We start from the raw sequence: 27964 nt of genomic DNA on the forward strand, positions 1-27964 counted from the left end.
TCTGGGACACCGAGGTTGGGGATGGAGGAGAATTAAGATTTAGGTTCAGAGCAGAATGGAGCAAAACTAGATAATGTTAATCCCTGAACCACAGCATAAAATTATACAAGGCCCTATGGAACCCAATGCTGCTAACCACCACAAGTAGTCGCCCTACATACAGCAAACTACAGCTTTCCTGGGAGCTATATTACAACTAGAGATACAACTTTGGCATTTATTTTCTCCCTGGACAAGAAAAAAACCTGATCAGCATTTTCAGAACAGTCCGTGTATTACGACGAAAAACCACAACAGAACCATTCGTCATCATGTGAAGTGTTGAGTGTGAGCTGCATCTACTTCTGGACCCAACATTAATCTCCCAGCAGCCTGATGAAATTGGTTAGCTGAATGGTTCAATGGTGGCATCATGTCAAAGTTGAAAGTTTGTCCCTGTTCTTCTTTAACTCTGTAATAGTCTGCTTGTTTATCCATGATCCCATTTCCATAGAAGGGTAGAATTCCAGCAGATTGAATCGGGCTGTCAATAACTGAGCCGGATAGATTAGTACCATGGATCTGTCTTGACATGTTCCCTGCTTCTGCTCGATTCTGCCTCTGAATGAAATTATTTTCAGGAATTTGAATGATTCCAACACCCAAATCCAGACTAACTGCATCAGGTTCTGTAGGATAAGCTACTGCTCTGCCATTGTCGATGTGATTAGGTGGTCTTAGCATAAGAGGATTCATGGACATTGAGACACTACCATTGAGAGGGTTGAGACTCTGCGCTGCCATAGGTACAGAAGTTTCATGGCTGCTTGTACTTGCAGTGGGTACATCATGATTATGTTTTCCCTCATAAGTAGTAATAACTGATTTTGGGTCATGAGATGCTCTCTCCACATGCTTCCTAACTGGGCATCCAGCATTTGTGCATTTGTAGTAGCTCCTGCAGAGTTGAGCATAGTGAGAATCAACTGTGAAAGTCATTACTATGCATTTTTCACAAATTTGAGACAACATACTTGAAGATGCCCATGAAACCAAATCTGACAAAGTTGTTCCTAGATGCAAATGTTAACCATAACAAAACCATATCCTATTTTGGAAAACCTTGCCCCAACTAATGATGCAGTTTTTGCATCAAAGATTAAACACAATCACAAAGTCCTCGACAGCTCAATCGAGAAATATATCAAATTAAATTAAGTTATACAAGGTAACAGTTCACTAATCAAACTTCTGGAAGTATCAATTTTCTTTGTTTCTAGGCAGAAAATGTATGAGAATGTGGGTTTCTTCAATTATAAAAAACAGAAAACATATCAGATCACAAACAACTCAAATTGTAACCCTCATTATCCAAGTAATTCAGTGCTTTATGTGGAGGCCATACAAGAAATATTCCCATGAAATCTTACCATGGACTGAACAATGATACTTCCTGATTTAACCATATGCATAGTTCATCATCAGCATGCAATTTGATTGAAATATCACAGCAATTGGTTATTAAGTTCCCTTTCACAATTCTAGGAGTTGACATTTTGCTATAGACAAATTTGAGTCAATGATTATGAGACTTAACTATTAAAATAGATAAGCATGATCACTGATTGTCGTAAGACTATATGAACAAAGATGAAGAATAAACTACCAGTCAAACACGAGTATATTCTTGGTTAATAAAAAAACTTCTGTTCAACCTAAACATTCAACTGTCACAGATTTCAACATTTTCAGTTGGATAAATCTAATGCTTAAAACCTATAAGCTGTTCCTTGATAAATTAGTAGGGGCCACTCGATTGTCATAAGACCAGGCCTAAAATGGATAAATCTGAACTCGATCAAAGATCAACACAGTAGATTCTTGTCAGTAAAAGCAACCAAAAGATAGAACTTTTGAACTGGAGTCAATTCAAGCAGTCCAACCAAGACGACCAGAAAATGCCAACAAAACTAAACCAACCTGTCAAAATCTACCTATGCTAAGCATAAGAACAGGCATATTCAGCTGTCCACAGAGGGTCACACCCTTTAGTCTGGACTCATTCAGCATAAATACACTGTGTTCAGGCTTCAATTGAGCTCAATCAACTGCATCTAATCTTACTCAAGAATAGGGACAGATATTATATTAAAATTTACAGCCAACAAATATAACTTTGCAAAAGATATGTAATTCTGCACCAAGCATGCACTGATTAAACGTGTGACTACCATTTTGAAAGCTAAAGGCCACATCAATTTAGCACAGCTTCTAACAAGCATCTCAAAAAAAAAAGCACTGCAAAAGATATATTTAAAAAATGGAGGTCCAAAATTAGAATTTGTAATAGTTTTAAGCGATTAACTAAAAAATTAGGGCATACTAAAATTTACAGCCAACAAGCAAAATTTGGCAAAAAATATGTAATTCGGTCTAAAGTGTGCTGACTGAACTTACGATTAGCATTTTAAAAGGTAAAGACTGTATCAATTTACAAAGCATACACAGATTATTCAGAATGCGGCTTCTAAGAAGCATCTCACGAAAAAGGTATACCAAGAGAGAGATATTAAAATATGAAGTAGTCCAAACTTAAAATTTGTAATATTTTTAAGTGATTAGCTAAATTGATTGCATTATGATATGCAATCTATATTTTATGGGAATTTTCTTGAACAAGTATGATTTTTAGTATTTATATGTTTCTTTATGTTTCAGAGATTCCAAGATAATATTCAGTAATATTCTCTTGCTGAAAATTTTCCCGGATAATATGAATATGCACCAATAAATGATATGTGATCCATATCTTAATGGCATTTCCAAATACTTGAAAATTATTATTTTCAAGTATTTGCATTATCTTTTTTTTTTGTGCAGAGATCCAGGATAGTACTCAGCAATACTCTTCCTGAAAATTTTCCCTGCTAATAAGAACATGCATCAAGAAAACCAAGACAAACCTTGGGTTAGGGTTTCCTTTCACCACTTTCTGCCCATATTTACGCCACCTATATCCATCATCAAGGATATCAACTTCACTTAGTGTCTGTACTACAACACGTGGTTCACGAGTTGTTCTGGTAGTTGTAGTGTTATCCAGAGGAACAGCTTCCATTTTCCTGCTCACAAATTAAACTTGACCACTGGATTAGTTGGATTAAAAACTCATAAGACTACCATATTAAATGTTATCTAGAAACCTGCGTTTTGATTCGGGGTCATCTTCATCAGCCTCATTCCCTAATTTATCTCTGTGAGCACCAGCTCCTTCACCTTCATCATCATCACTTGCTGATACAGAAGACAGTTCAGGAGTTCCATTTGGTTCTAACTGATTAAATGCCCAGCCTAGGGCATTCAGTGACTTGTCTACAATAGACAATCAAGGCATGTAACTATACACATCTGAGGAGAAGTACAAAAACAGTACAGATTATCTATCAGATCCATTTATTTACCTTCTACATTGTTGGATGCTTGCAATGCTTCTGTCCTGTCAACTCCTTCTTGTGCAATATTAGAAGCACCAACAGCCAGTCGACGGCTTGGCTGAGGTTTGGGATGGTCATGTACCCCTTCATAGATAATTGCAGTAACCAAGCCATCATGAGAGCGCTCCAACTTCTTCTTCATATTGCAGTTTGGATGAGTACATTTATAGTAACTCCGTGGGAACTCGCATCCCTTAACTAGCTTCTGACCATACTTTCGCCAATTGTATCCATCTTCAGATGGTCTCTCAACAACAGTCAAAGGAGCACCTTTTTGATCTAATGACAATGGTTGGGCCTCAACATGAGACCCATCTGAATAAAGATCAGCAGGTGCACTCGCATTTGAAGTAACCACATGAACAGGTGCATCACAAGCTGTAACAGAAAGTGTAAGATCCTGACTGGGGACAGACATGTTCTCAATCTTCACAGATGTCTGAGGTTCCAACTGAACTTGACCTTGAGTGTGCAAAACATTCTGGTACTTTTTTAAATTCGAGTTAACAGGATCCTGTAAAGAATATGAACCAAAGGTTAAAAGTGTAAAGAAAAGGGTAGATGTAGGAAAAAATTGTTGACTAATAACCAACTTGGCTGCAATTAAAGAAAAAAGAAAGAAAAAGAGCAAATGAAAGGCTTCTGTTGAGTCCTTTTCAGAAAGTACACTTAAGCCTCTAATTACACAGTCTATGTAACTGAGATATCTCAGGAAAAATACAGTTAATTTTTATGCAAGCCATGACATGGAAAGGAGAAATATCTTGCAAAAATGCATATTATTAAAATGACAAACATGCCCATGCCATTCAGTGCTAGCGCATCCACAAGCCTTTGCTTCATCCGTACAGTAATTCAAGTGATTGAAGGATAATACATTTTCCAAACTAGAGTTTTTTTATTCTTCCTTTCTCAAAGTACAATAAAAAATCCACTGCCTTCATGACAAAATATTAAGCAATAAACCAGGTAAGTAGGCAACAAAATACTGAACAAAAAAATAATTGTCTGGAAACTCTCAGGACACCCACTTATTTCATAAACAAAGCTCAGCCAGGTTCATAAAGTCAAACATAGAACCAACGAATAGGGATCATCTAGCCATGCAACAGTCCAAACTCAGTGAAGTACCTAAAATATAACTACCTACCAACAAAACTGGAAAACACATTAACAAGTCTATCTGTCAGTAACTTGTCAGTTTCTTCTCGTCCAAGGTCAAATTGGAATACTGATTACTCAGCAGTAAAGGTTACCAATCATTGAAGAAAAACAGCTGGTAAATTTGCAGAGTTCTCCAGAAATTTTTTGTCAAATTTAGGGCGTGTATGAGAGAGAGAGATGACAGTAAAATTTTATGTCGGTTGTGTTACTCAACCAATGGTGACAAGTGGCACATGAAACTATTGTCTTACTGTGGATAGACATATTAAAACACACACACAGAGATATCTATATCTATCTATCTATCTATCTATCTATCTATCTATATATATATATATATATATATGTGGAGAGAGAGATAGGATTTGGAATTTTAATTTGTGTCACAGAATGAAAAAGAAGGCTCAAGAAACATGCTTCACATAACCAAGTATTTTTCTTAAACAAAAAGAGTTTCCTTCTCACCTCACATATAATTTTGTGTAAATGGTATTATGCATCACTATTTTCTCCCAACTTACATTTATGTATCACTATTTTCTCAAAATTGCATTCTAAATTACCCACCATGTACGCACATCTCTAACTTTATGAAAGCTTGCGATGCAATAAGAGAAGAACAAGAAGCAAAATGGGAGAGAACTCTAGAAGAACTTCATTAGCTTCAAATGAAAGTACAAATAAATACGTGAGAAGGGGAAGCACACAAGTAGTAATACAATATTGTATCAAACTCTTAATAGATGACATTTCTGTAATTCCTCATTGTTAAGATGAATGTATTTTTTTTTGTGTATATATATATATTGTTAAATTATGTAATTCAATCTTGTAACCTCGTATATATATTTTACATATATAAGGTAATACATATACATATATATAATATATGTATATGTATCTACCTATTATATATGTAAAATATATATATAATTCTATCTTTAGTCTTAGGGGTAGTTTAGACATTTTTACACATTCTTTTTCGAATATGTTTTGTAATTTCTTTTTCCCTTTTTATTTTTCCTTTTTCATTTAATAAATGCCTTGTACCTACCTTGGGAGGGGCCCAACACACTAGTCGTTGGACCCCTCCAACGGTCACATTTGTGACCGTTGGAGGGGCTCCAACGACTATGTGGAGCCCCTTCCAAGGTCTCCCTTAGCCCTATAAATATGGGCACTCTCTCTTGTATTGCGTAGTGGTTGTTGGGATTTATTGCCCAACCATTTTAGTGTTTATATAACTTATGAGTGCATTTGCACTTTGGTGATTTCGTATTTTGTGCTTTTGGTGCACAAGTGTTCCAAGTGTTCTTGGTGTGTGTATGCTTGCACATTTATATCGTTCCTTTGACTTTAGTATCTTGTTGAGGATACTTTTACATGGTATCAGAGCCTCGTTGAAAAAGGAGAATTGTGATTCGCCCTCTCTAGCATTCCTCGAAAAGCGTGCCTTCAAGTTTTTTGAAATCGAAGAGGATCACCTTCTTCGAGCAATATTTTAGGAGTCTCTCGTATCAAGGAAGACGCGAAAAGTAATTGAGGTACGTATTATTCCTTGGCTTCTTTCCTCTCTAATGGGTGAAAAAGACTCCCATTTCTCTCTTGGGTTTAAGCTTAATGGCTCAAACTATCATGTTTGGGCCGGTAATATGGAAGCTCATATTAAAGGAAAGGGCCTTTGGGGTTACGTCCATGGATCCATACCGGAACCGAAACCTAAAATTACCATTGTTGAAGGAGGGGATATCAAGATCCTCGAAGGAGATGAAAGACAAAAGGCCCTTGAAGAGTATTCCAAAAAACATGATGATTGGGAAATGAAGAACTTCAAGATCCTATCTTGGATTTTCTCATCCGTTGAGACCAAGATAAATGCCAACATCATCAAATTTAAAAGGGCTTCCGAAGCTTGGGTATATCTTGAGAAAATGTACACCTCAAGAGATTTATCCCACAAGTACTTTCTCCAAAAGAGGGCTTTGACTCTCCAACAAAATGACATGACCATTCGGGAGTACTTTGCCGAATTATCCGCTATTTGGGACGAACTCGCAATTCTTGAACCTAAGTGGAGTGGTGAGGCAATCGAATTAAGGCACAAACAACTTGAGGAAGACCGGTTCTTCAATTTTTTAAATGGCCTTAGACCCGAATTTGAACAAGTTCGGTCCTCTCTTCTCTCCGCCTTCACATCTCCCTCGCTTGAAGATGTTATCGCCAAGCTAAGTGGTGAAGAAACCCGTATGGAGATTGGCAAAAATAATTCTAGCATTCTTGTTGCTTCCTCTACTCAAGAAGATGGTGAAATGGCTAATGCCGTGTCAAGACCGGGAAACAACATGAAAACCTATAGACCTCCTCATTTCAAGAATCAAGGTCAAGGAGGAAATGATCGATATGGCAAAAGAGACTATAGCAAAGTGACTTGCTACTATTGTAAAGAACCCGGACATATCAAACCTTTGTGTCCTAAATGGAAGAAATTGATTGCAACGGCTATGGCATCCCAAGTTGAAGAATGACCTTCTTCATCAAATGAGTCTCTTTCTCTTCAACAAATTGTAGAAGCACTCCAACCTCTTCTCAAAGGAGGCACTTCCGGAGCCGCTATGTCATCCTCTTCCCCCGGTAAGACATCTTGGCTTTTAGATTCCGGGGCATCCTTTCACATGACCCCTAGTTCTTGCTCTCTTTCAAATTTCTCTAAAAATTCTTTTCCATCTTTTGTCTCAACCGCGGACGGAACATCTCTTGAGATTAAAGGAGTAGGTAATTTTGAAAAACAAGACTTCTTTGTTCCAAAAATTCGTTTTATCCCAAACCTTAACTTAAATCTTTTTTCCGTCTCCCAACTCTCGGACCATGGTTGCGATATAAAATTCTCTTCTAATAAATGTTGGATACAGGATCGCCAGTCCGGGAGATTGATTGGGGAAGGCTCTAGAAGAGGAGACCTCTACTACGTAGATTTTCTTCAAATTCCTAAGAGTCAATTTTGCAACGTCGCCCAAAACAAAGACATTCATGTATGGCATAAGAGATTGGGTCATCCCAATATTGTTAAAATCTCTTATTTACCTTTTGTTAAACATCTTTGTAAAAGTGACTTTTTGTGTAATGAATGCATTCTTGGGAAAATGAAATGTTTGCCTTTTCCTCAAAGATCCATGTTCACGACAAAACCATTTGAAATTGTCCATTCCGAAGTATGGGGACCGGCTCCGGTAATGTCTAAAGGAGGATTTTCATATTATGTGATCTTTGTAGATGACTACACTAGGTTTTGTTGGATTTATTTCCTTAAACATAAACATGAAGTTTTCTCAACCTTTAAAAATTTTCACACAATGATTTCAAATCAATTCAATGGATGTTTAAAAATTCTTAGGTCTGACTCTGGAGGAGAATACCTTTCAAATGAATTTAAAAGTTATCTTGAAAACTTTGGTATTCTTCACCAAAAATCTTGTCCGAAAACCCCTCAACAAAATGGGTTAGCCGAACGAAAGCACAGGCACATCATTGAAACAACCAGGACTTTACTCATTTCTCAAAATATTCCAAAAAAATCTCTGGGCTGAGGCAGCCCTTACTTCTGTCTATCTCATAAACAGACTCCCATCGAAGAATTTAAACAAAATTTCTCCCTTTGAAAAACTGTACGATAAGGAACCTGATTATAGCAGATTAAGGGTCTTTGGGTATAAATGTTTTGTCCTTACTGATAAGAATGACAAACTTTCTCCTAAAGCCATTCCTTGTGCCTTTCTTGGCTATTCTGAAACCCAAAAGGGGTTTCGTTGTTATGATATCAAAAGTGATAAATTGTATGTTTCCAGAAATGTGAGTTTTTTGGAAAATGTTAGTGGGTTCGAACATAGTAACCCTCAAAATGAAAATATGGATTACTCCTTTTTATTCGATTTACTGAATAAAGACAATGATACTAGTGATAATGAGTCAGATCAAAGTAACCCAAATGAATTTGAAACCGAGGAAAACTCCTCCTTGCCTTCCTCGTCACATCAACATATTGACTTACCTAGAGACCCTATCACCTATACTCATAGAGATCAAAATAACTTTAGGAGTGCTCTTGACAGATATAGTAATGTCAGTCCCAGTGGTTCACAGAATGAAATAATCCCTCGTAGAACCGAAAGAAGTAGAAGGCCTCCTTCTAGGTTCATCTCCTATGACTCTTTTTCACCAAGATATAGAGTTTGCCTTATTGCCATTCACTCCTATATAGAACCTAGAAACTTTGAAGAAGCACGAAAGTGCCCTGAATGGATTAATGCAATGGACAGTGAACTTGAGGCTCTGAGAAGAGCCAACACTTAGGAGTTTCAACATCTTCCTAAAGGTAAGAATACAATAGGATGCAGATGGGTTTTTAAAGTAAAAACTAAAAGTGATGGTTCCCTTGAAAGGTATAAAGCTCGCTTGGTTGCAAAAGGATATAGTCAAGAATATGGTATTGACTATGAAGAAACTTTTGCTCCTGTAGCCCATATGGTCACTGACCGATGCCTGATAACCATTGCATCTATTAACAAATGGAACATCTATCAAATGGATGTTAAAAATGCCTTTTTAAATGGTGATTTAAGTGAAGAAGTTTATATGGATGCTCCTCCTGGAATGGAGGCTCCTAAGGGAAAGGTACTTCGTCTTCAAAAAGCTCTCTATGGACTAAAACAAGCCCCCAAGGCTTGGTATGATAGATTTAACTCTATTATGATTGAGAATGGTTTTACCTCTTGTTTTACTGACACTGTTCTATTTGTTAGAAAATCCAATACAGGGATTGTTATTTTACTTCTGTATGTTGATGACATGCTCATCATTGGGAGTGACTCTAACGGGGTTAAGAGTATAAAATCTATCTTAAAAGATAAATTTGAAATGTCTGACTTGGGTTTTCTAACTTATTTTTTGAGAATTGAAGTAGCATACTCTCTTAGAGGATATTTCTTATCTCAAACTAAGCTTGCATCTGAGATCATTGACAGGTCAGGTATTACGGATGAGAAGCTTTGCGAAACTCCTGCGGTAGTAGGAGGAAAGATGAAAATTGATGATGGGGTTCCACTTTTGGATCCTACACCCTACAGACAGCTTGTAGGATCTCTGAAGTATCTGAGTATTACCAGACCAGATAATCCCATGCAGTCCATACTGCAAGTCAGTTTCAGCATGCGCCTACATCCGTTCACATGAGTGTCATCTTACGAGTCGTAAGATACATAAAGGGTACTCTAAACAAGGGAGTTTTTCTGTCATCTTCTTCCGATTTAAAATTAATCGCTTATACTGATTCTGATTGGGGAGGTGACCCAAATAACCGTCACTCTACCACTGGTTTTTGTGTATTCTTAGGTGACTCACTGATTTCATGGAGATGCAAGAAGCAACAAAAGGTGTCACTCTCCTCAACAGAAGCTAAATATCGTGTCATGGCAACTACTACCATGGAGATTGTTTGGATTCATCAACTGCTTGAAGACATGGGAGTCACAATAGAAGGGCCCACCAAGCTGTGTTGCGACAACAAGAGCGCAATTTACATTGCGAAAAACCACACATTCCATGAGCGGACCAAACACATTGAAATGGACTGTCACTACGTTCGCGAAGCATATCTCCGAGGAGTCATTGATCTTCCTTATGTTACGTCCGAATATCAGTTGGCAGACTTCTTTACCAAAGCCTTGTGTGCTCCGCGGTTCAACCTCCTTCTTGGCAAACTATCGGTCATCCTGCCCTAAGTTTGAGGGGGGGTGTTAAATTATGTAATTCAATCTTGTAACCTCGTATATATATTTTACATATATAAGGTAATACATATACATATATATAATATATGTATATGTATCTACCTATTATATATGTAAAATATATATATAATTCTATCTTTAGTCTTAGGGGTAGTTTAGACATTTTTACACATATTCTTTTTCGAATATGTTTTGTAATTTCTTTTTCCCTTTTTATTTTTCCTTTTTCATTTAATAAATGCCTTGTACCTACCTTGAGAGGGACCCAACACACTAGTCGTTGGACCCCTCCAACGGTCACAAATGTGACCGTTGGAGGGGCTCCAACGACTATGTGGAGCCCCTTCCAAGGTCTCCTTTAGCCCTATAAATATGGGCACTCTCTCTTGTATTGCGTAGTGGTTGTTGGGATTTATTGCCCAACCATTTTAGTGTTTATATAACTTATGAGTGCATTTGCACTTTGGTGATTTCGTATTTTGTGCTTTTGGTGCACAAGTGTTCCAAGTGTTCTTGGTGTGTGTATGCTTGCACACTTATATCGTTCCTTTGACTTTAGTATCTTGTTGAGGATACTTTTACATATATATATATATATATATATATATATATATATATATATATATATATATGTATATATATCTTAGTCAACCTAGGTTGACCTCTTCTAGTCATTGGAGAGCGTGTCCAACGGCTAAATTTCTAGCCGTTGGACCCTCTCCAATGGCTAGAAGGGAATCCTCTTTTCCCTCTTCTCTCCTTTAATCTCTCTCTCTCTCTTCTCCCTTTTCTGTGTCTATATATATGGGTGTGTGTGTGCCTTTGTAAGATGAAAGAATGATGTGTAGATTATAGACTTTTGTGTGTTTGAGTGTTTGTAGTGAGGTTGTTTGTAATTTTATATTTCTTTTTTGTATTATTTAAATGTCATACTTAATGAAATTATTTATTTTATAATTCTTGTATTCTATTGTTACTTTTATGGTGAGTGTGTATTCAAATACATTGTATTTTTTGTTCTTGGTATCCATTCCAGAGTGCATCGGGGTTCATGCCATTTTGATGACATGGCGAGCAAGGCATCGTGGTCTTGAAAATGTTTTGTATGGTATGAATTCAAGGTTTTCGCATTCCGGTATGTATCTTTGGCCCTTTTGGTTTCATATGCATGGTAGGTATTTAAAAAAATTATTATAATAAAATGTTTTTTCTTTTTTTGAAATTAGAAATTATTGTCTTTTGATATATAAAGTATATGTTTTAGATTATGGATATGTACATTGAAAAATTATATTTTACAAAAGTATGTGCTTTCTTATATGCTTTCTTATATTCTTATATGTGTTTCATCTTTTTCAAAATACTAAGTTTTTATGTTGTATTTATCCCTTAAATGTCTCTTAACGTATGTGTATGTTTGTTCTCAAGTAATAATCCAATAAATTGCTCTTACCCATAAGAGGCATTTGTGATTGAGTTTTGTTTTTAGACCCATAAGTGGTCCTTGTTCATGTGTATGCTTATTCTTATGCTCATATATGTGTACACATAACTTATCCTTGAGATTTTTAATGTATCATGATGTTTCCTTAATGATTTTAATCATGTATCCAAATGCATGTTTTAATATTTTTTAACGTATTATGCATTTTGTGTGCATTTCATCTTGAGTAAAGACTATTTTTTAGTATTCTAAGCTCCTAAGTAGCTATTGTGCTTATGTTTTTTTCTTTGTGATTTCATATTTGCCTCTTAATGTGTGAGTGTTTGTACACTTTTGTAACCCTTAATGGTTTCTTTCTTGAGCATTGAATTTTCATTGCACGCTTCTTAGAAATTTTATATTTGTTGCATTGTGAAAAAATGTCTTGTGTAACATATGTGAGTTCATGATTGGAGATAGTTATGTATGTTATCAAACTTCAACATATAGCTCTTTGGGAATCTCTCTCTGTGTCTTTAATTGTCTCATAGCAAGCTTGTGATTTAGATCTAACTTAAAAGCTTATTTTTTAATAAGATCATATATATTGTTCTTGTTTCTTTATTGAGAGTTATTGGATTTTTGTATGTGATGTACCTTAGTGTACCTGTTGCTTGATTGGTGGATTTATGATTTCATTTTGAAGGATACTCAAACTTCATCTTCTCTATGTAGATTGATTATATTGAGCATGATTCTTGTTCATTATTTGATTATTCAAGTTTGTTAAAATTGTCATGAGACATATTGTTGTGCATATGATTGCACTATATTCATTTTAAGATTTCATCTCCTTTATTGGATTTGATTTGAAACTTTGTTTTTTCAAATCTGTTTCTTTTTAGGAACTCACTTATTTGGAAATTGATTTTCGTGAGTATGTATTGACTTTTTATGGCTTGTCCATCACAAATTTTTATATGTATCATTTATTTTTTGCCTTGTCGTTATTAGGTCAGAGTTAGCCATTGAGATGAGTTATGTGTGCACTTCATGTCATCTTATCAATCTAGATTCTCAAGTTTATGAGTGACGTGTTATCATTTGACTTGGTTCTGATTTATGGTCGATTGGCCTCTGAACTCATTGTTGTTGGAAATCCGAGTTGGTTGTTGGGGTGAGCTATGTGTGCACCTCATGACATCTTGTTAGTATAGGTTCGTGTCTAACTAGCAAGTGATTGACCTCGTTTTCTATGAGTATGTTTTATCACTCATTTGTTTATGTGGCCATTGTTACAGTATTGATGCTTGATATCTTGTTTTTCTTGTGATAGTTGTTATGTTTTTGAAACCATAGAGTTTCGAAAGATTGATACTCTTATTCTTCTTAATGGCATTAATTTGTTTTCATTACAAGCTCTCTTACCTCTTTTATTCTCTCCTGTTATGCTTCGTATCTAAGTGTCATTTGTTAAAATGTACTCCATATATATATATATATATTACATCAATACCCGATAGGGGTATTTTTGTAATTTCACATAGTTGTTTTAGAAAACTATTTTTATTTTTTGTTAAAATGTAATTTCTTTTTTATTTTTTTGTTTTTCATTTTTTGTATTTTTTAGGAACCAAAAGGGGCTCCAACCATAGAGTCATTGGAGCCCCCAACGGTCACAAATGTGACCGTTGGGGATCCCAATGACTCCATGGGAACCCCCTTTTGGGCTCTTCTTTTGAGGCCCTTGGCCTTCCTTTTCCTTCCACTCCCTCTTGTATAAATAGGGGTGAACCCCTTGTATGTAGGCATTTCTTGAGAGCGCTCTCTCTTTTCAATAAGAGGCTTTTTATATTGTTGCCTTCTTAAACGCTTGTGTTTGTATTGTCCCTTAGCGGACTTGTGATATTGTCTCTTTTATTCATTGTTGTAAGTGCTTATAAGCACTCTTTATATTTCCGCAATGTCTCATTACATGGTATCAGAGTCACTCGGTTCTTGAAAGAAAAGTGTGGTATGTATATTTCATATTTTGTGTATCTCTTCTCTTCTCATTTCTTGGAAACATCATGGAGGCAAAGATCGACCTATCCTTCAAGCTCAATGGAAAGAATTACATGATGTGGGCATCAGCAATGGAAAACAACCTCAAAGGAAAGAAACTTTGGGGTTTTGTCATGGGTACCATTCCGAAACCTAAACTTATGCTCACAAAGAACGAAGGAGGTCAAGAAAAAGCTCTTGAAGGAGATGCTCGCCTCAAGGCCATTGAAAATCATAAAAAATAAGTGAAAAATTGGGAAAGCAATCACGCAAAAATCCTTGCGTGGTTTATGACAATGTTAAACTCAAGGTATGTGATAATATAGCTAAATTTCGTCGGGCCAATGAGGCTTGGTTCTTTATGAAGGTTATGTATACCCAAAAGGATCTTGCGAGAACGTATTTTTTGCAAGAAAAGATTAGAACCACCAAACAAGGTGATTCTAACATTCAAGACTATTATAGTGCCTTCAACCCACTATGGGATGAATTGGCTCTTTTAGAGCCAAAATGGGTTGCTATGGAAGATGCTGAATTGAGACAAAAACAAATGGAACAAGAACGATTATTTCAATTTCTTTTTGGGCTACGTCTCGAATTTGAGCAAGTGAGATCCTCACTTCTCCATAAATCTATCTTTCCTCCAATTGAGGATGTCATTGCCGAAATCACTCAAGAGGAGACAAGGCTTGGCATGAGTAAACATGTTGATGAAGTGTTTAACGTATCCAAACCCGACAACAATGTAAGAACCTATAAACCTCCTCACTTTGAGAAACAAGGAAACTATAATAGAGGAAGAAAAGTGATTGTTTGTCATCATTGCTATGAGTCGGGTCACATCAAACCCGCTTGCCTAAAGCTTAATGGAACTTTCAAGCCTAAGGTGACCTCTCTTGAAAAAACTACCACCAAAGAAGATCAGGCAAGAATGGTGACATCAAAGAAACTCTTGGGCAAATATCTATGGCTCTTCAACAAATTCTTAAAGTTTCTTCCTCCACATCGGGTGCGGCTATTGCTTCTACATCATCACCCGGTATGTATTCTTGGATCCTTGACTATGGAGCCTCTTTTCATATGACCCCCCATGAAAATGCACTTGTTGATGTTTACACCAATTCAAAGGGTTCTTGTGTCTCTATGGCCGATGGAACATTTTTAAAAATTTCAAGTATTGGCTCTTTTAAAGACTCAAAATTTTTGTGTTCCAAAAGTAAGAGTTATTCCCAAACTAAATTTAAATCTCTTTTCGGTCTCTTAAATTGCCGACCATGGATGTGAAATATTTTTCTCATCTAATGGTTGCTTTGTGCAGGATCTCTGGTCCGAGAAGCGGATTGGGCAAGGCCATAGGAAGGGAGACCTCTACTATATGGATCATCTAGACCTTCCCACAAATTATTTTTGTTCTTATGTCCAAGAAAAAAAATATGGAAACTTGGCATAAAAGACTTGGTCATCCAAGTTATTCCAAAATGTACATTTTTCCCTTTAGAAACAAATTTTGTAAGGAAAAAGAAATTAATTGCAAAGATTGTATTTTTGTAAAAATGAAGTCTATTTTGTTTCCAACTAAAACTTTTCTTTCTTCAAGACCATTTGAATTGGTGAATTCGGATGTCTGGGGGCCTTCTCCGGTCATGTCCAAAGGGGGCTAAATGTTACTTTTATTGATGACTTTACTCGGTATGTTTGGATTTATTTTCTTAGTCATAAGTCAGAAGTATTTACTTTCTTTAAAGATTTTCATAGAAAAATCCAAAATCAATTCCAAAGTAACATATCTACTTTGAGAACCGATTTCGGTGGTGAATATTTATCTCATGAATTTCAAAACTATTTAACTCAAAATGAAATTTGTCATAAAAAAACATGTCCTAGAACCCCTCAACAAAATGGCCTAGCGGAAAGAAAACATAGGCACATTGTAGAAACCGCTAGAACATTACTTGTCTCTAGAAATATTCCAAAGAAGTTTTGGGCCGAAGTCGTTCTAACCGCAACTTATCTAATCAATAGAATGGCTTCTTCTAAGTTAAAAAATGCTTTTCCCTATGAAAAACTCTTTAAATTTTTACCCGATTTTAATCGTCTTCGTATTTTTTGTTTTAAATGCTTTGTTCTATTGCATAAGAGAGATAAGTTGTCTCTAAAAGCAATTGAATGTGTTTTTCTAGGATACAGTGAAAATCAAAAAGAGTATAGATGTTATGATTTTAAAAATGATAAACTTTATATTTCAAAAGATGTAACACTTCTAGAAGATGAGAATGGTTTTGATAAAATAGAAGAAACAAATGAAATTGATTACATATTTTTATATGATCTTATTGATGACATACAAAACGATTCTCTTGAAAGCATAGAAGATACATGTGAGGTGTCCAACCTTGATATAATACCCCCAAATGATAATGACACAAATATGAATGTATACTCAAGAAGAAATCAAGAAAACCCTATTAGTGCCCTCAAAAAATACTCCCAAATTTCTAAGTCTATAGAGGAACCACAAATTAGACATTCTTCTAGAATATCAATACCACCAAATAGGTTTGTATCCTATGATTCTTTGACACCCAACTATCGAGCATGTTTAATAACCCTACATTCTTATTTTGAACCTGCTCACTATAATCAAGTTAAATCTATACCACATTGGGTTGAAGCAATACAAGTTGAACTAGATGCACTAAAAAAGGCTAATACTTGAGAAATAGTTAATCTACCCCCACACAAAAAACTTATTGGGTGTCGTTGGGTTTTCAAAGTCAAAACTAAAAGCGATGGATCTTTAAAACGATATAAAGTTAGGTTAGTCGCTAAGGGATACTCACAAGAATATGGAATTGATTATGAAGAAACATTCGCTCTCGTAGCTCGAATGACCAGTGTCAGGACTTTAATAGTTGTCGCATCAACCAAAAAATGGCCTATTTATCAACTTGATGTAAAAAATGTTTTTTTAAATGGAAGTTTAAATGAAGAAGTTTACATGGATCCACCACCTGGAATTAATATTGAGCAAGGTCAAACTCTTCGGCTTTTAAAAGCCCCTAAGACTTGGTATGATCGTTTCAGTGATATCATGATAAAATTAGGATTTCACACTTGTTATACTGACACTGCTCTTTTTGTTAAAAATGCAAGTACTAGTATTTTATGTTGTTACTTTATGTTGATAATATGATTATCACTGGGAATGATCAAAATAGTATTGTTGATGTTAAAAATATGTTAAAAAATAATTTTGATATGTCTGATTTAGGTTTTCTTAGATACTTTATTGGAATTGAAGTTGCATATTATTCTCGAGGATATATTTTGTCACAGATGAAGCTTGTTGCAGATATATGTTCTAAGTCTGGCATTTCATATGATAAAAAAGTAGAGACTCTCAAGGTTATTAATGTCAAATTACGGTTGGAGGATGGGGTTCTTCTGGAAGATCCCACACCCTACAGACAACTTATTGGGTCTCTCACCTACTTAACCATCACCAGACCAGATATCACCCATGCGGTTCACTCAATTAGTCAATTTCAACATGCTCCTACAACTGTGCACATGAGTGTTGTTCTCCGGATCATTCGTTACATTCAGACCACCATCAATAAAGGGTTATTTCTATCCTCGTCTTCTTCCTTGAATCTTCTTGCTTATACTAATACAGCTTGGGGAGGTAATTCTAATTATCGAATCTCAACTACTGGTTTTTGTGTCTTTCTAGGAGACTCTTTGATTGCCTGGCGATGCAAGAAGCAGCAGAAAGTTTCACTATCATCTACTGAAGTTGAGTATCGGGCTATGACAACCACAACAATGAAACTCGTATGGCTTCGCAGCCTACTTAAAGACATGGGGGTTGATATTACCGAAGCTTTAAAGTTATGTTACGACAACAACAGTGTCATCTATATTGCAAGCAATCATACCTTCCATGAGCGTACCAAACATATCGAAATGGATTGCCACTATGTTCGCGATGAATACTTACGAGGAACAATTGCTCTATTGTATGTCACTTCAGAATATTAGTTGGCAGACTTCTTTACTAAAGCCCTTCCGGCTCCCCGCTTCATGTTTTTCCTTGGCAAACTTTCCGTCATTTCCCCGTAAAGTTTGAGGGGTAGTGTTAAAATGTACTCCATATATATATATATATATATATATAACATCAATACCCAATAGGGGTATTTTTGTAATTTCACATATATGTTTTAGAAAACAAGTATTTTTATTTTTTGTTAAAATGTAATTTCTTTTTTATTTTTTTATTTTTATTTTTTTGCATTTTTTAGGAACCAGAAGGGGCTCCAACCATAGAGTTGTTGGAGCCCCCAACGGTCACAAATGTGACCGTTGGGGGCTCCCAACGACTCCATGGGAGCCCCCTTTTGGGCTCTTCTTTTGAGGCCCTTGGCCTTCCTTTTCCTTCCACTCCATCTTGTATAAATAGGGGTGAACCCCTTGTATGTAGGCATTTCTTGAGAGCTCTCTCTCTTTTAAATAAGAGGCTTTTTATATTGTTGCCTTCTTAAAGGCTTGTGTTTGTATTGTCCCTTAGTGGACTTGTGATATTGTCTTTTTTATTCATTGTTGTAAGTGCTTATAAGCACTCTTTATATTTCCGCAATATTTCATTACATCATTATATGTAGACAAGGGATGTTTGTTCATACTTTTGTGTATTTGTTTTGCCTATAAGTGGCATTGAGATTATACTCTTATTCTAGTAGTTGATACACTTATTTTGAGTGTCATTATATGTAGACAAGAGATGTTTATTCACATTTTTTTGTGTTTTGTTTTGCCCATAAGTAGCATTGAGATTATACTCTTATTCTAGTAGCTGAAACACTTATTTTGAGTGTCTTTATATATAGAAAAAAGATGTTTATTCACAATTTTTGTGTGTTTGTTTTGCCCAGAAGTGAAATTGAGATTATACTCTTGTTTTAGTAGTTGATACACTTATTTTGAGTGTCATTATATATAGACAAGAGATGATATTTTCAATGTGGTGAGTTATATGCACCCATTGGTTATGCTCTTGTTCTAGTCATCGATACACTTGTTTTATGTGTCATTTTATGTAGACAAAAGATGTTGGTTATTCATACTTTTTTTGTGTTTTTTAGCCCTTTAGTGGTATTGTGATTATGCTCTTGTTCTAGTCACTGATACACTTGATTTTTTAGGATTGGAGGTCTAGTGAGGTGATTGCTTGTGGTGGTCAAACTAGTGTTAAGATTCGTTAATTTCATTTATTGTATTATATGAGATTTTTAAATCTCTTCGTAACTTTTCTAAACTCATTTGCTCTTGTATGAAAAATGATTATTGAAATATTTTCATGCATTTTGCATTTAATATGCTTTAGTTGCATGATTAGTTCCATGATTAATTGTCTTGTGTGTTTTCCATAAGTTTAATCAATGATTTCTAAGCATTTGTTAATAAAGAATATATTACTTTTACCTTGTGAGTTGTTTGTGTATTTTCCCTTGGTCCATCGTATCGATATCTCATTGTAGCCTTTGTGGCATTTTTTTGAAATATTGCTAGTTTCATTAGTTAGTTTTCTAAGCATGTGTTCTTGAAAGTTGTTTGTTATCTCTTAAAATTGTTCCATAAGTGACATTTTTTAATTGTATGACTAATATTGCTTCTAAAATGAAATTGATCTATGTGTATTTGACTTTTCTTAAATATTTTATTGAGTGATTGAAATCATTTCTTATATTCCGCTGTGTAAAAATGATTTGTTATTTATATTTCTTTGTGAGTTATTTCTTCATGGTATTGATAATGTTGAAAATCCATGCATGTTATGCATTAATGTGCCTTTTATGATAGATATATGTGAGCATAATTTTCATGAATGATTAAAGTGATTAATGACTATCGTGTTTGAAATTAATGATTTTCAAAATTAATTCTTACTTTAAATGATTTTGAAAAATGTTAAATTGACTTATTAAATATTTTTATATATTGTATGTTTATGTGCTTGGTCATCCTCTCTCCATAATATATAACTAATATAGTTATCCTTTGAAATTTTCTTATAATATATATATATATATATATAATTGGGATGTTTTGTTAGCTTTATTTACAAGTTTTCAACAATTGATGATATTGAAGATTCTCTGTGTAATGGAGCATATGATTGAGCACCTCTTAAAAAAGCATCAAATGAAAGAACTTGATGAAGTCTATGAAGACATTTTATGTAATGGGTTTCTTCTTTTGTAATTTTAAACTTACAGTGAGTCACTATAAGTTTGAGGGGGGTGTTAAACAGTTATACACAGGCGGAGTTATATATATATATATATATATATATATATATATATATATATATATATATATATATATATATATATATATATATTTCTATTTATATATAATATATATCTTAGTCAACCTAGGTTGACTAAGTATATGTCAACCAAGGTTTTAAAACTCGTTGAGTCAGCTCAATGACTCGGCTCGGCTCGGCAAGTCAATCCGACAAGGTACACTCGGTTTGCGAAGAGTCGGCATTGACTCGGTCTAGTCACGAGTCATACTGGACTCGAGCGAGTTCTGGGCACTTGATTAAAATTCTTTACAACAAACAACAACAACTACGCCTTCATCCCAAAACAATTGGGGTCGGTGATATGAACCAAAAAAGAAAATCATTTTGGGTCTTCCACATGAATCCTTCTCCTCCAATCATTTCTAACCAATGCCATGTCCTCGGTGAGGTTCAAAGCATTCATATCCTTTCCTATCACCTCCATCCATGTCTTCCTAGGCCTACCCCGACCTCTTTTAACTAATATATTTTCCCATTTCTCCATCCTTCTAACTGGAGCATCATTAGGCCTTCGCCGAATATGTCCAAACCACCGTAAACGATTCTCTCTCATCTTATTTTCAATGGGTGCAACGCCTACCTTCTTACGTATCTCCTCGTTCCGAATCTTATCTTTTATTGTATTTCCACACATCCATCTCAGCATACGCATCTCAGCTACACTCATTTTTTGAATATGATGTCTCTTGGCAGCCCAACATTCCGTACCATATAGTAGAGCGGGCCTAATAGTCGTCCTATCAAACTTTCCCTTCAACCGCAATGGCATTCTACGATCGCACAACACTCCAGTTGCACTTTTCCATTTCATCCACCCAACCTTTATCCTATGATTTACATCTCCATCAATTTCTCCATACTTTTGAATGATAGATCCCAAATATTTGAAACAATCATCCACCGGTATTTCTTGCTCACCAAGCTTCACTACACTCCCATCACTACTTCGTTGCTTACTAAACCGACATTTCATGTATTCTGTCTTACTCTTACTCAACTTAAAACCTCTTGCTTCCAAAGTCTGTCTCCATAATTCTAACTTAGCATTAACCCCAGCTCTAGACTCATCAATCAAAACAATATCATCAGCAAACAACATACACCACGGCACATTTTCTTGAATTGATCTCGTAAGCTCATCCATCACTATAGCAAATAGGAAAGGGCTTAAAGCAGATCCTTGATGTAACCCAACCGTTATAGGAAAATTTGTTGTTACCCCTCCACAAGTGCGGACATTGATTAAAATTCTTTCAATTTAAATTTTTGTCTTTCTCCATTGCATGCTTAAGAATATGTCATATTTTATTGAATGAAGGATTTCTTAAGGGACTTGGAGATGGAAGTTGAAAACATTGAAGAAGCTAATCTTATTGATGATGAAGGTGGTGATGGAGTTGAAGATGAAGATGCAATGAAAAATGCAACTACTAGTACTCCAATTCAGCCATTAATTTCTACTTTCAACTCAAGAATTGATTCAAATGAAGTTTCAAATAATAGCACTTCGCCTTTATTTGAGATTTGACTCTTGACTTGAGACATCATATTTTGCAAAAGTGGATGAATTGTGGATGTTTGAAATTTGATTTTTTAGGTATCAATTTGGTGATAGACTCTGTTTGTTATGAAAATCGCTAGCAAAAAACAACCGAAGGAAACAATAAACAAGGATGATCAAACCAAACACAGCGGGACCCATGCCGGGGGGGAGCCCCCGGACCCCCCCTTCAGAAAGGGCAAAAACTCTGAATCAGGCTCCACAACTCATCATTTGTTATTATGTTATGATTATTAACTTTATACGTATGAACTTTGTAATTGTGTTATATGGTCACGGGCCTTATGCTTTATACTTTATAACAAAACCCGGTCTGAGTCACTGAGTTGACCCGCCGAGTCACGAGTCAATAAAGAATGAGTCAAGTCCCGAGTCACTGGGTTTTAAAACCTTGATGTCAACCTAGGTTGACCTCTTCTAGTTGTTGGAGAGGGTGTCCAACGGCTAGAAGGGAATCCCCTTTTCCCTCTTCTCTCCTTTAATCTCTCTCTCTTCTCTCTTTTTTGTGTCGATATATATGGGTGGGCGGGTGGGTGGGTGGGTGTCTTTGTAAGGTGAAAGAGTGATGGGTAGATTATAGACTTTTGTGTGTTTGAGTATTTGTAGTGAGGTTGTTTGTAATTTTTCATTTCCTTTTTGTATTATTTGAATTTCATACTTAATGAAATTATTCATTTTATAATTCTTGTATTATATTGTTACTTCTATGGTGAGTGTGTATTCAAATACATTGTATTTTTGGTTCTTGGTATCCATTTTGGAGTGCATCGGGATTCATGTCATTTTGATGATAATCATGTCATAGCACAAGGGCTTGACATCATGAAAAAGTATCCACCAACTCATACAATATTTAGGATGGGTACTTCAAAATACCCCACATAGTGTGACAATTTTGGTATTGGGTGCTTGTGGATGCTGCTATACGTAGACATATTATATAACATACAGATGCACTGAGCATTTCTCAAGTATATCTTTTAGCAGAGTTCTCTGTTTGCAGCAAAATATATATCTTCATTGCATGCATGTAGAACATAAACAACCCAGCTTCACCTTCAGACCCTTCTTTCGAAAAGCAACCATGTCATACCAGCTATACCTATGTCAAGCTTTTACCTATGTGACATCTTGTACAAGCTGTAGCTCATGTTTCACACAATCCAAAAGGCAAGACTTGCTGAAGTCTTAATCAAACCAACAACAGCAATACGACAATAATAATGATAAATAACAACATTAATAATATGGTGTCATCATCATCGTCATCATTGTTGTTGCTAACAACAAAATTAAAAATCATGGTAATGATCATGACATTGGTCATAATGATGAAGACGATGACAAACAACTCAGACATGAACAGGGAAATCCAAAAAAGACAATAGAAAAGGGCTCAAAGATATTGAACTTGACACAGCTCTTGAACAATCAACTCAGACATGAACAGGGAAATCCAAAAAAATAGCAAAGGGCTCAAAGATATTGAACTTGACACAGCTCTGGAACAATCAGTGTAACCTGGTCCTAAAATTTTAAAGTTCAACAGCTTGGATTCAACACCATGGTGAAAGCTGAAAGTTCAAACATCCAAGTTGAGCAAATTAATGTCAAAAACTACAGCACAGAACTGATGAGATAAACAAAATTGCACACTACTATAAAAACTCAGAGACTTGAACAAGTTGATTGACTCTGAATAAACAGTCAAATTTCTGGTGAACTAATATGTTTGGTTGGAATTGTTCACAGAAGCCATTACCAAATTCATCCAAGTGACTCATAGTTTTTTCATGAAAATAACTTCATCATACAAGAGTTCTCAATAGGATTAACTTACATCGCGAGTCAACAATTGCCTAAACAATGCATCAACTCTCCATATTGTATAAGCATTTCCCATTTGAAAAATCACCAATTTCAGAGCTCACAATGCTCCCCTTCCGTGTACACTCCCAGATACCATATTAAATTTATATCTAGTTGTTTGGTACTCAGACCTCAATCAAACTGTACAAATGACAATTGTGTTCCCAAAATCAAAACTTGGATGATTATGATCACTGCTACTTTCTTTACACTTTTTATAAGAAATTACAACCACCAAGATGACTTGTATGAAATGCCAAAGATACAAACTAGAGTGCCAGAAAAAAACTAGTAAGACGGATAAACCCTCAGTTCAAACAATAAATATGCTTGCAGTGCTCAAATCATGCCTATCAAGATGAACAAGACAATGGAAATGGGTGTTCATTGTAAGATTGGTTATAACACATTGCTTAAATCATAGTCATGCCACAATTGCATGCTATAGCAATGTGATGCTAAAGTGAAAAATAAGCAAATTGTAGCAGAACCAGACTTAACTTAAATATAGCACAAATACAATTTGAAGGCACCTAACAATGAGCAGATACAGTCAACAAATCTCAAAATTGCAATATCCTGCATGCTAAATCTTTTTTTTTCCTGGCCATATCCAAAGGCATTGAAAATACAAAAAGCAATATAAAGTTCATGTAGCACTCCCAAATCAGGAATGAATCAGGAGTTTATGATGTCTCAGTTATAAGCATCATAAAGTTCACGCAGCACTCCCAAGTATGCAATAAATCAGGGTTAAAATGTCTCAATTAGACAACAGGCAAAGAAATGTCGATGTGTTGCAAAGGGATTGCAATCTCATCCATTAATTGGAATTGAGGTTAAATCTACACATAACATCAAAGAAATAAGCTGATGTGATTGCAAAACATTGCTACAGTACAAGAATTTCCACAACAGTTAAAATTTCGGTTTGTTTCAATCTTTTGTCCAATAGTTACACAGCATACAGATAACACACAAGAACAAGCTGGTGCATCATACTGAGAACTCATAGAGGTTTTTTATTATAATGGCTACTATTTTATAGTACCCAACAAACACTTGGAAAACTCAAAATTTCCAATACCATCTCAACAATTAATTAACAGGGCATCAGTTCATGATGCATGTTATGTTCACAACAAGATGAAGTTTCCAACAAATAGGAAAGAGGCAACCAAGTAGTCATCTTCCAGAAAATGGTTGTCAGAAAACAAGTAAATAGAAACCTACCAGAATGCCTGAACTGGAACGTGATTCCGTGTGCGGTTTAAACACAAAACTTCTAGGGCTTCCATCATCACACGATAGCTTATCAGAAATATTCCTTGAAGATGAAAACACATCAGATATGAAAGCAGAATTGACACCACCGTTCATGTATGGACGAAATGAAAAGGTTCCAGTAGTTGGAGACGGCTCTGCAAGCTACATCACAAAAAAGGATATGGTGTTCTCAACATGTTTATTCCAATTAACATCGTAAAGAATAAGCTTTATCCAAAATAAGTGGAAATTTGCAGCAGAAACTAAACAATGGTGTACTAATCCTACATCAAACCATCAGCATCAACCCACTTAGATGTGACAGATATTGAAATATCTTGTGATATGCAATAGTATAAGAATACTGGAGTTTCACTATAAAAATGAGCATTGGAAGTATCACAGATGTTACAAATAAAAAAATAAACATGACAGCTGCTCCTGGCACCAGATGCTAATTTAGGACAAAGGATGGAATCAGCACAAAATAATAACAAATATTTATAAGTTATAAACAAATAAACATGACAGCTGCTCCTGGCACCAGATGCTAATTTAGGACAAAGGATGGAATCAGCACAAAATAATAACAAATATTTATAAGCACCACATAAATTTTTATCAACATGCCCATAGCCATAAAGGTCCATCACTTTTTTGATTTGTTTAATTCTATGGGAAAAGTAAAAAGGACTGGTTCTGATAAAGTTAGCACCTCAGACCGGCAATACAAAAATATAAAACAGGTGTCAATAAGCACCATTCATCCTTCTAATAAAAATTTAACTGTCCACTTCCAAGTCATTAAGTGATTAGCCTAACATCTGCCACTTATCAAACTAAGAAGATCTGAATCACAAGATATGACTTAGAAAGGTCAAGTTCTTCATATGTATGGTTACCCATGGAATATGATTATCAATAAAAAGTTGGTAGATATCCAGAAGCCATGATTACAATTAGAGTAGTGAAATAACACAGCATACCTTCGAATTGCTCATGATGAAAGGTCATCGAAGAGGGAGGCAATTTTAGGAAGTCAACAACTGCCCCCATCTTAAGTGTTGCTCCATGACAATCAGAAAAATCTAAAGCAAACAATTTGCATTCAGTAACCAAATCCATCTGTCATATATTCATTCTTTAATTCTGTTCCAAAACCTTTTTATCCATTGCTAACAGCTTCTTGCAGCCTAAATCTCTACAAACTCGTAATATGCTTCTTGGTGCCAATCCACAACAAAGGGAATTTTTTTCACCCAATTCTGCAAGAGCTCTAAAATTAATCATCCTCATACAAAAGCGACTCTAAAAAAGGTGGCCTCACAGTTTCATGGTCTGCCTATTTCTTCGGACTTTTTTTATCTGTTTCAGAATTTAACAGAACCCCTATCCATCGTAAGAAAAAGAAAGAGAAAAGAGGATCAGAAGAAGATGACATAATCGATCCATGGGAAGCACACAATATCAGAAAGGAAAGGGAAATTTCAGATCCTCATTCTGAGAAAGTATATCTAAGACAAAGATAGATTCCCTCAACATAAAGTTAGGAAAAAAAGATGGCACTGCAAAACTGATACGACAAAAAGAATCCCAGCATAAAGAAGATCGAAACCAAATAGCATAAAGCTATCAACAGAATCTAAGCAACTAGAACATCAAAATCAAACATGACCATAATCATTGAACACAGAAACCGTTTTTATTTCCAGAATCAGGTCATCCATCATTCATCTCACTTAAACACAGGTTCCCTTTTTTGTCTGAACTTCATTCATCTCAAAATGGCAATAATAGCTAATAAAAAATAAAAATGAAATAACAAACAGTATTCAGCAGATGAAACGGGGGGGGGGGGGGGGAACCAGATTTTTTCCTGGAAAATTAGACTAATTCTGCCAAAATCGGAGGACCATAAGTATGCACATTTTTGTCTCACTAATAGTAACATTTAAGCTAGTTCGCCACGCTCCAACTTCAATCATTCTTCCGAAGAAGCAGAAAACGCACCTATCTATTAACAAATTAATAGAAAAGGGTTCATTTTCCTTTTCAATTTCTATCTATCCTACTACGATCCCTATTGTAACTCTTACCAAAAACTAAAAATAAAATCGCCAAAGAAGAAATGATTAAACTAAACGAAGAACTCATCTTTCATTTAATTGTATACTCTCCCACTTTACACCTTCCATCTTCGGTTGATTAAAATCGCACCATAAAAGTCCAAAATAGAAACAAAAATAGAGAAATCCGTACAAGAAATGAAAGTCAAAGGACTAGTTCCTTATGGAAAAAAAAGTTAGATCTTGCCTAACTAAAGAGAAAAGTCCTACAGAATGCGTTCCTTCTAGGGATTTCATCCTCAGATAACTTCATCAAACCTTCACGAGAGAGAGAGAGAGAGAGAGATGGACGGAGTGGAGGCGCGAACCCTACCGGAATGTTGGAGAGGAGGACGACGGGCGACTCAAGTAACGTCGTCGGGCTCAGGCCGGGCGGGATCGTGAGGCAGGGCGAGCGCGAGATCGGCAGGCTAGCCGGAGACATCGTCTTGTACCTCGCCGTGGTGGATCCGGTGGCCGCTGCTCCTCCGCCCTCCGGCGGCCCACCGGCCACCTCCGATCTGCCGTCCGTCGGCGCCGGCTCGGAGGACCGGCCACCGCCGGGGGCGGGCGGGACGAAGAGGGGAGGGGACGAGGGGAAGGGGCAGTCAGCGCCAGGCCTATTTTCGGAAGGATCGGGGTTTGACTTGGCGTCCATTGGAGGGATCGAGACGACCGCCTCACCATTCCATAACAGAAAACTCTCTGTTCCTCTCTCTCTCTCTCTCTCTCTATGTGAAAAAATTCCCTTTTCTTTATTCAGAGGCATTGTGACCAATTTACCCCTATATATTTCCTTTAATGACTTTCTCGTTCCTTTTCGATTCTACCCGTATCGGTTGTTACGAGACTCGGGTTGGGGTCGGGTCAAGGGCCAAAGTGTTTGTGAAAGATGGCCGGTTTG

The 27964-nt window shown here is 35.9% G+C and overlaps 1 protein-coding gene across 2 annotated transcripts; it reads right to left on the reverse strand.

The window, feature by feature from the left end:
- Positions 1-44: 44 nt before the first annotated feature.
- Positions 45-27815, reverse strand: LOC149848183 (WRKY transcription factor SUSIBA2-like). Of its 2 annotated transcripts, XM_089981869.1 has the most exons (6): positions 27395-27815; positions 24923-25117; positions 3441-3987; positions 3183-3351; positions 2943-3101; positions 45-937 (listed from the first exon to the last, which is right to left on the reverse strand). In XM_089981869.1, the coding sequence occupies exons 1-6, from the start codon at positions 27716-27718 to the stop codon at positions 310-312; spliced, it is 2022 nt and encodes a 673-aa protein (XP_089837995.1). In that variant the 5' UTR covers positions 27719-27815; the 3' UTR covers positions 45-309. The 2 variants fall into 2 exon arrangements, with proteins under 2 accessions (XP_089837995.1, XP_089838028.1); XM_089981902.1 differs by lacking the exon at positions 24923-25117 and having other exon boundaries at positions 27395-27787.
- Positions 27816-27964: the final 149 nt, after the last annotated feature.

This window comes from Nuphar pumila, chromosome 1 (assembly GCF_984573655.1).
Source record: "Nuphar pumila chromosome 1, dmNupPumi1.hap1.1, whole genome shotgun sequence".
NCBI lineage: Eukaryota > Viridiplantae > Streptophyta > Magnoliopsida > Nymphaeales > Nymphaeaceae > Nuphar > Nuphar pumila.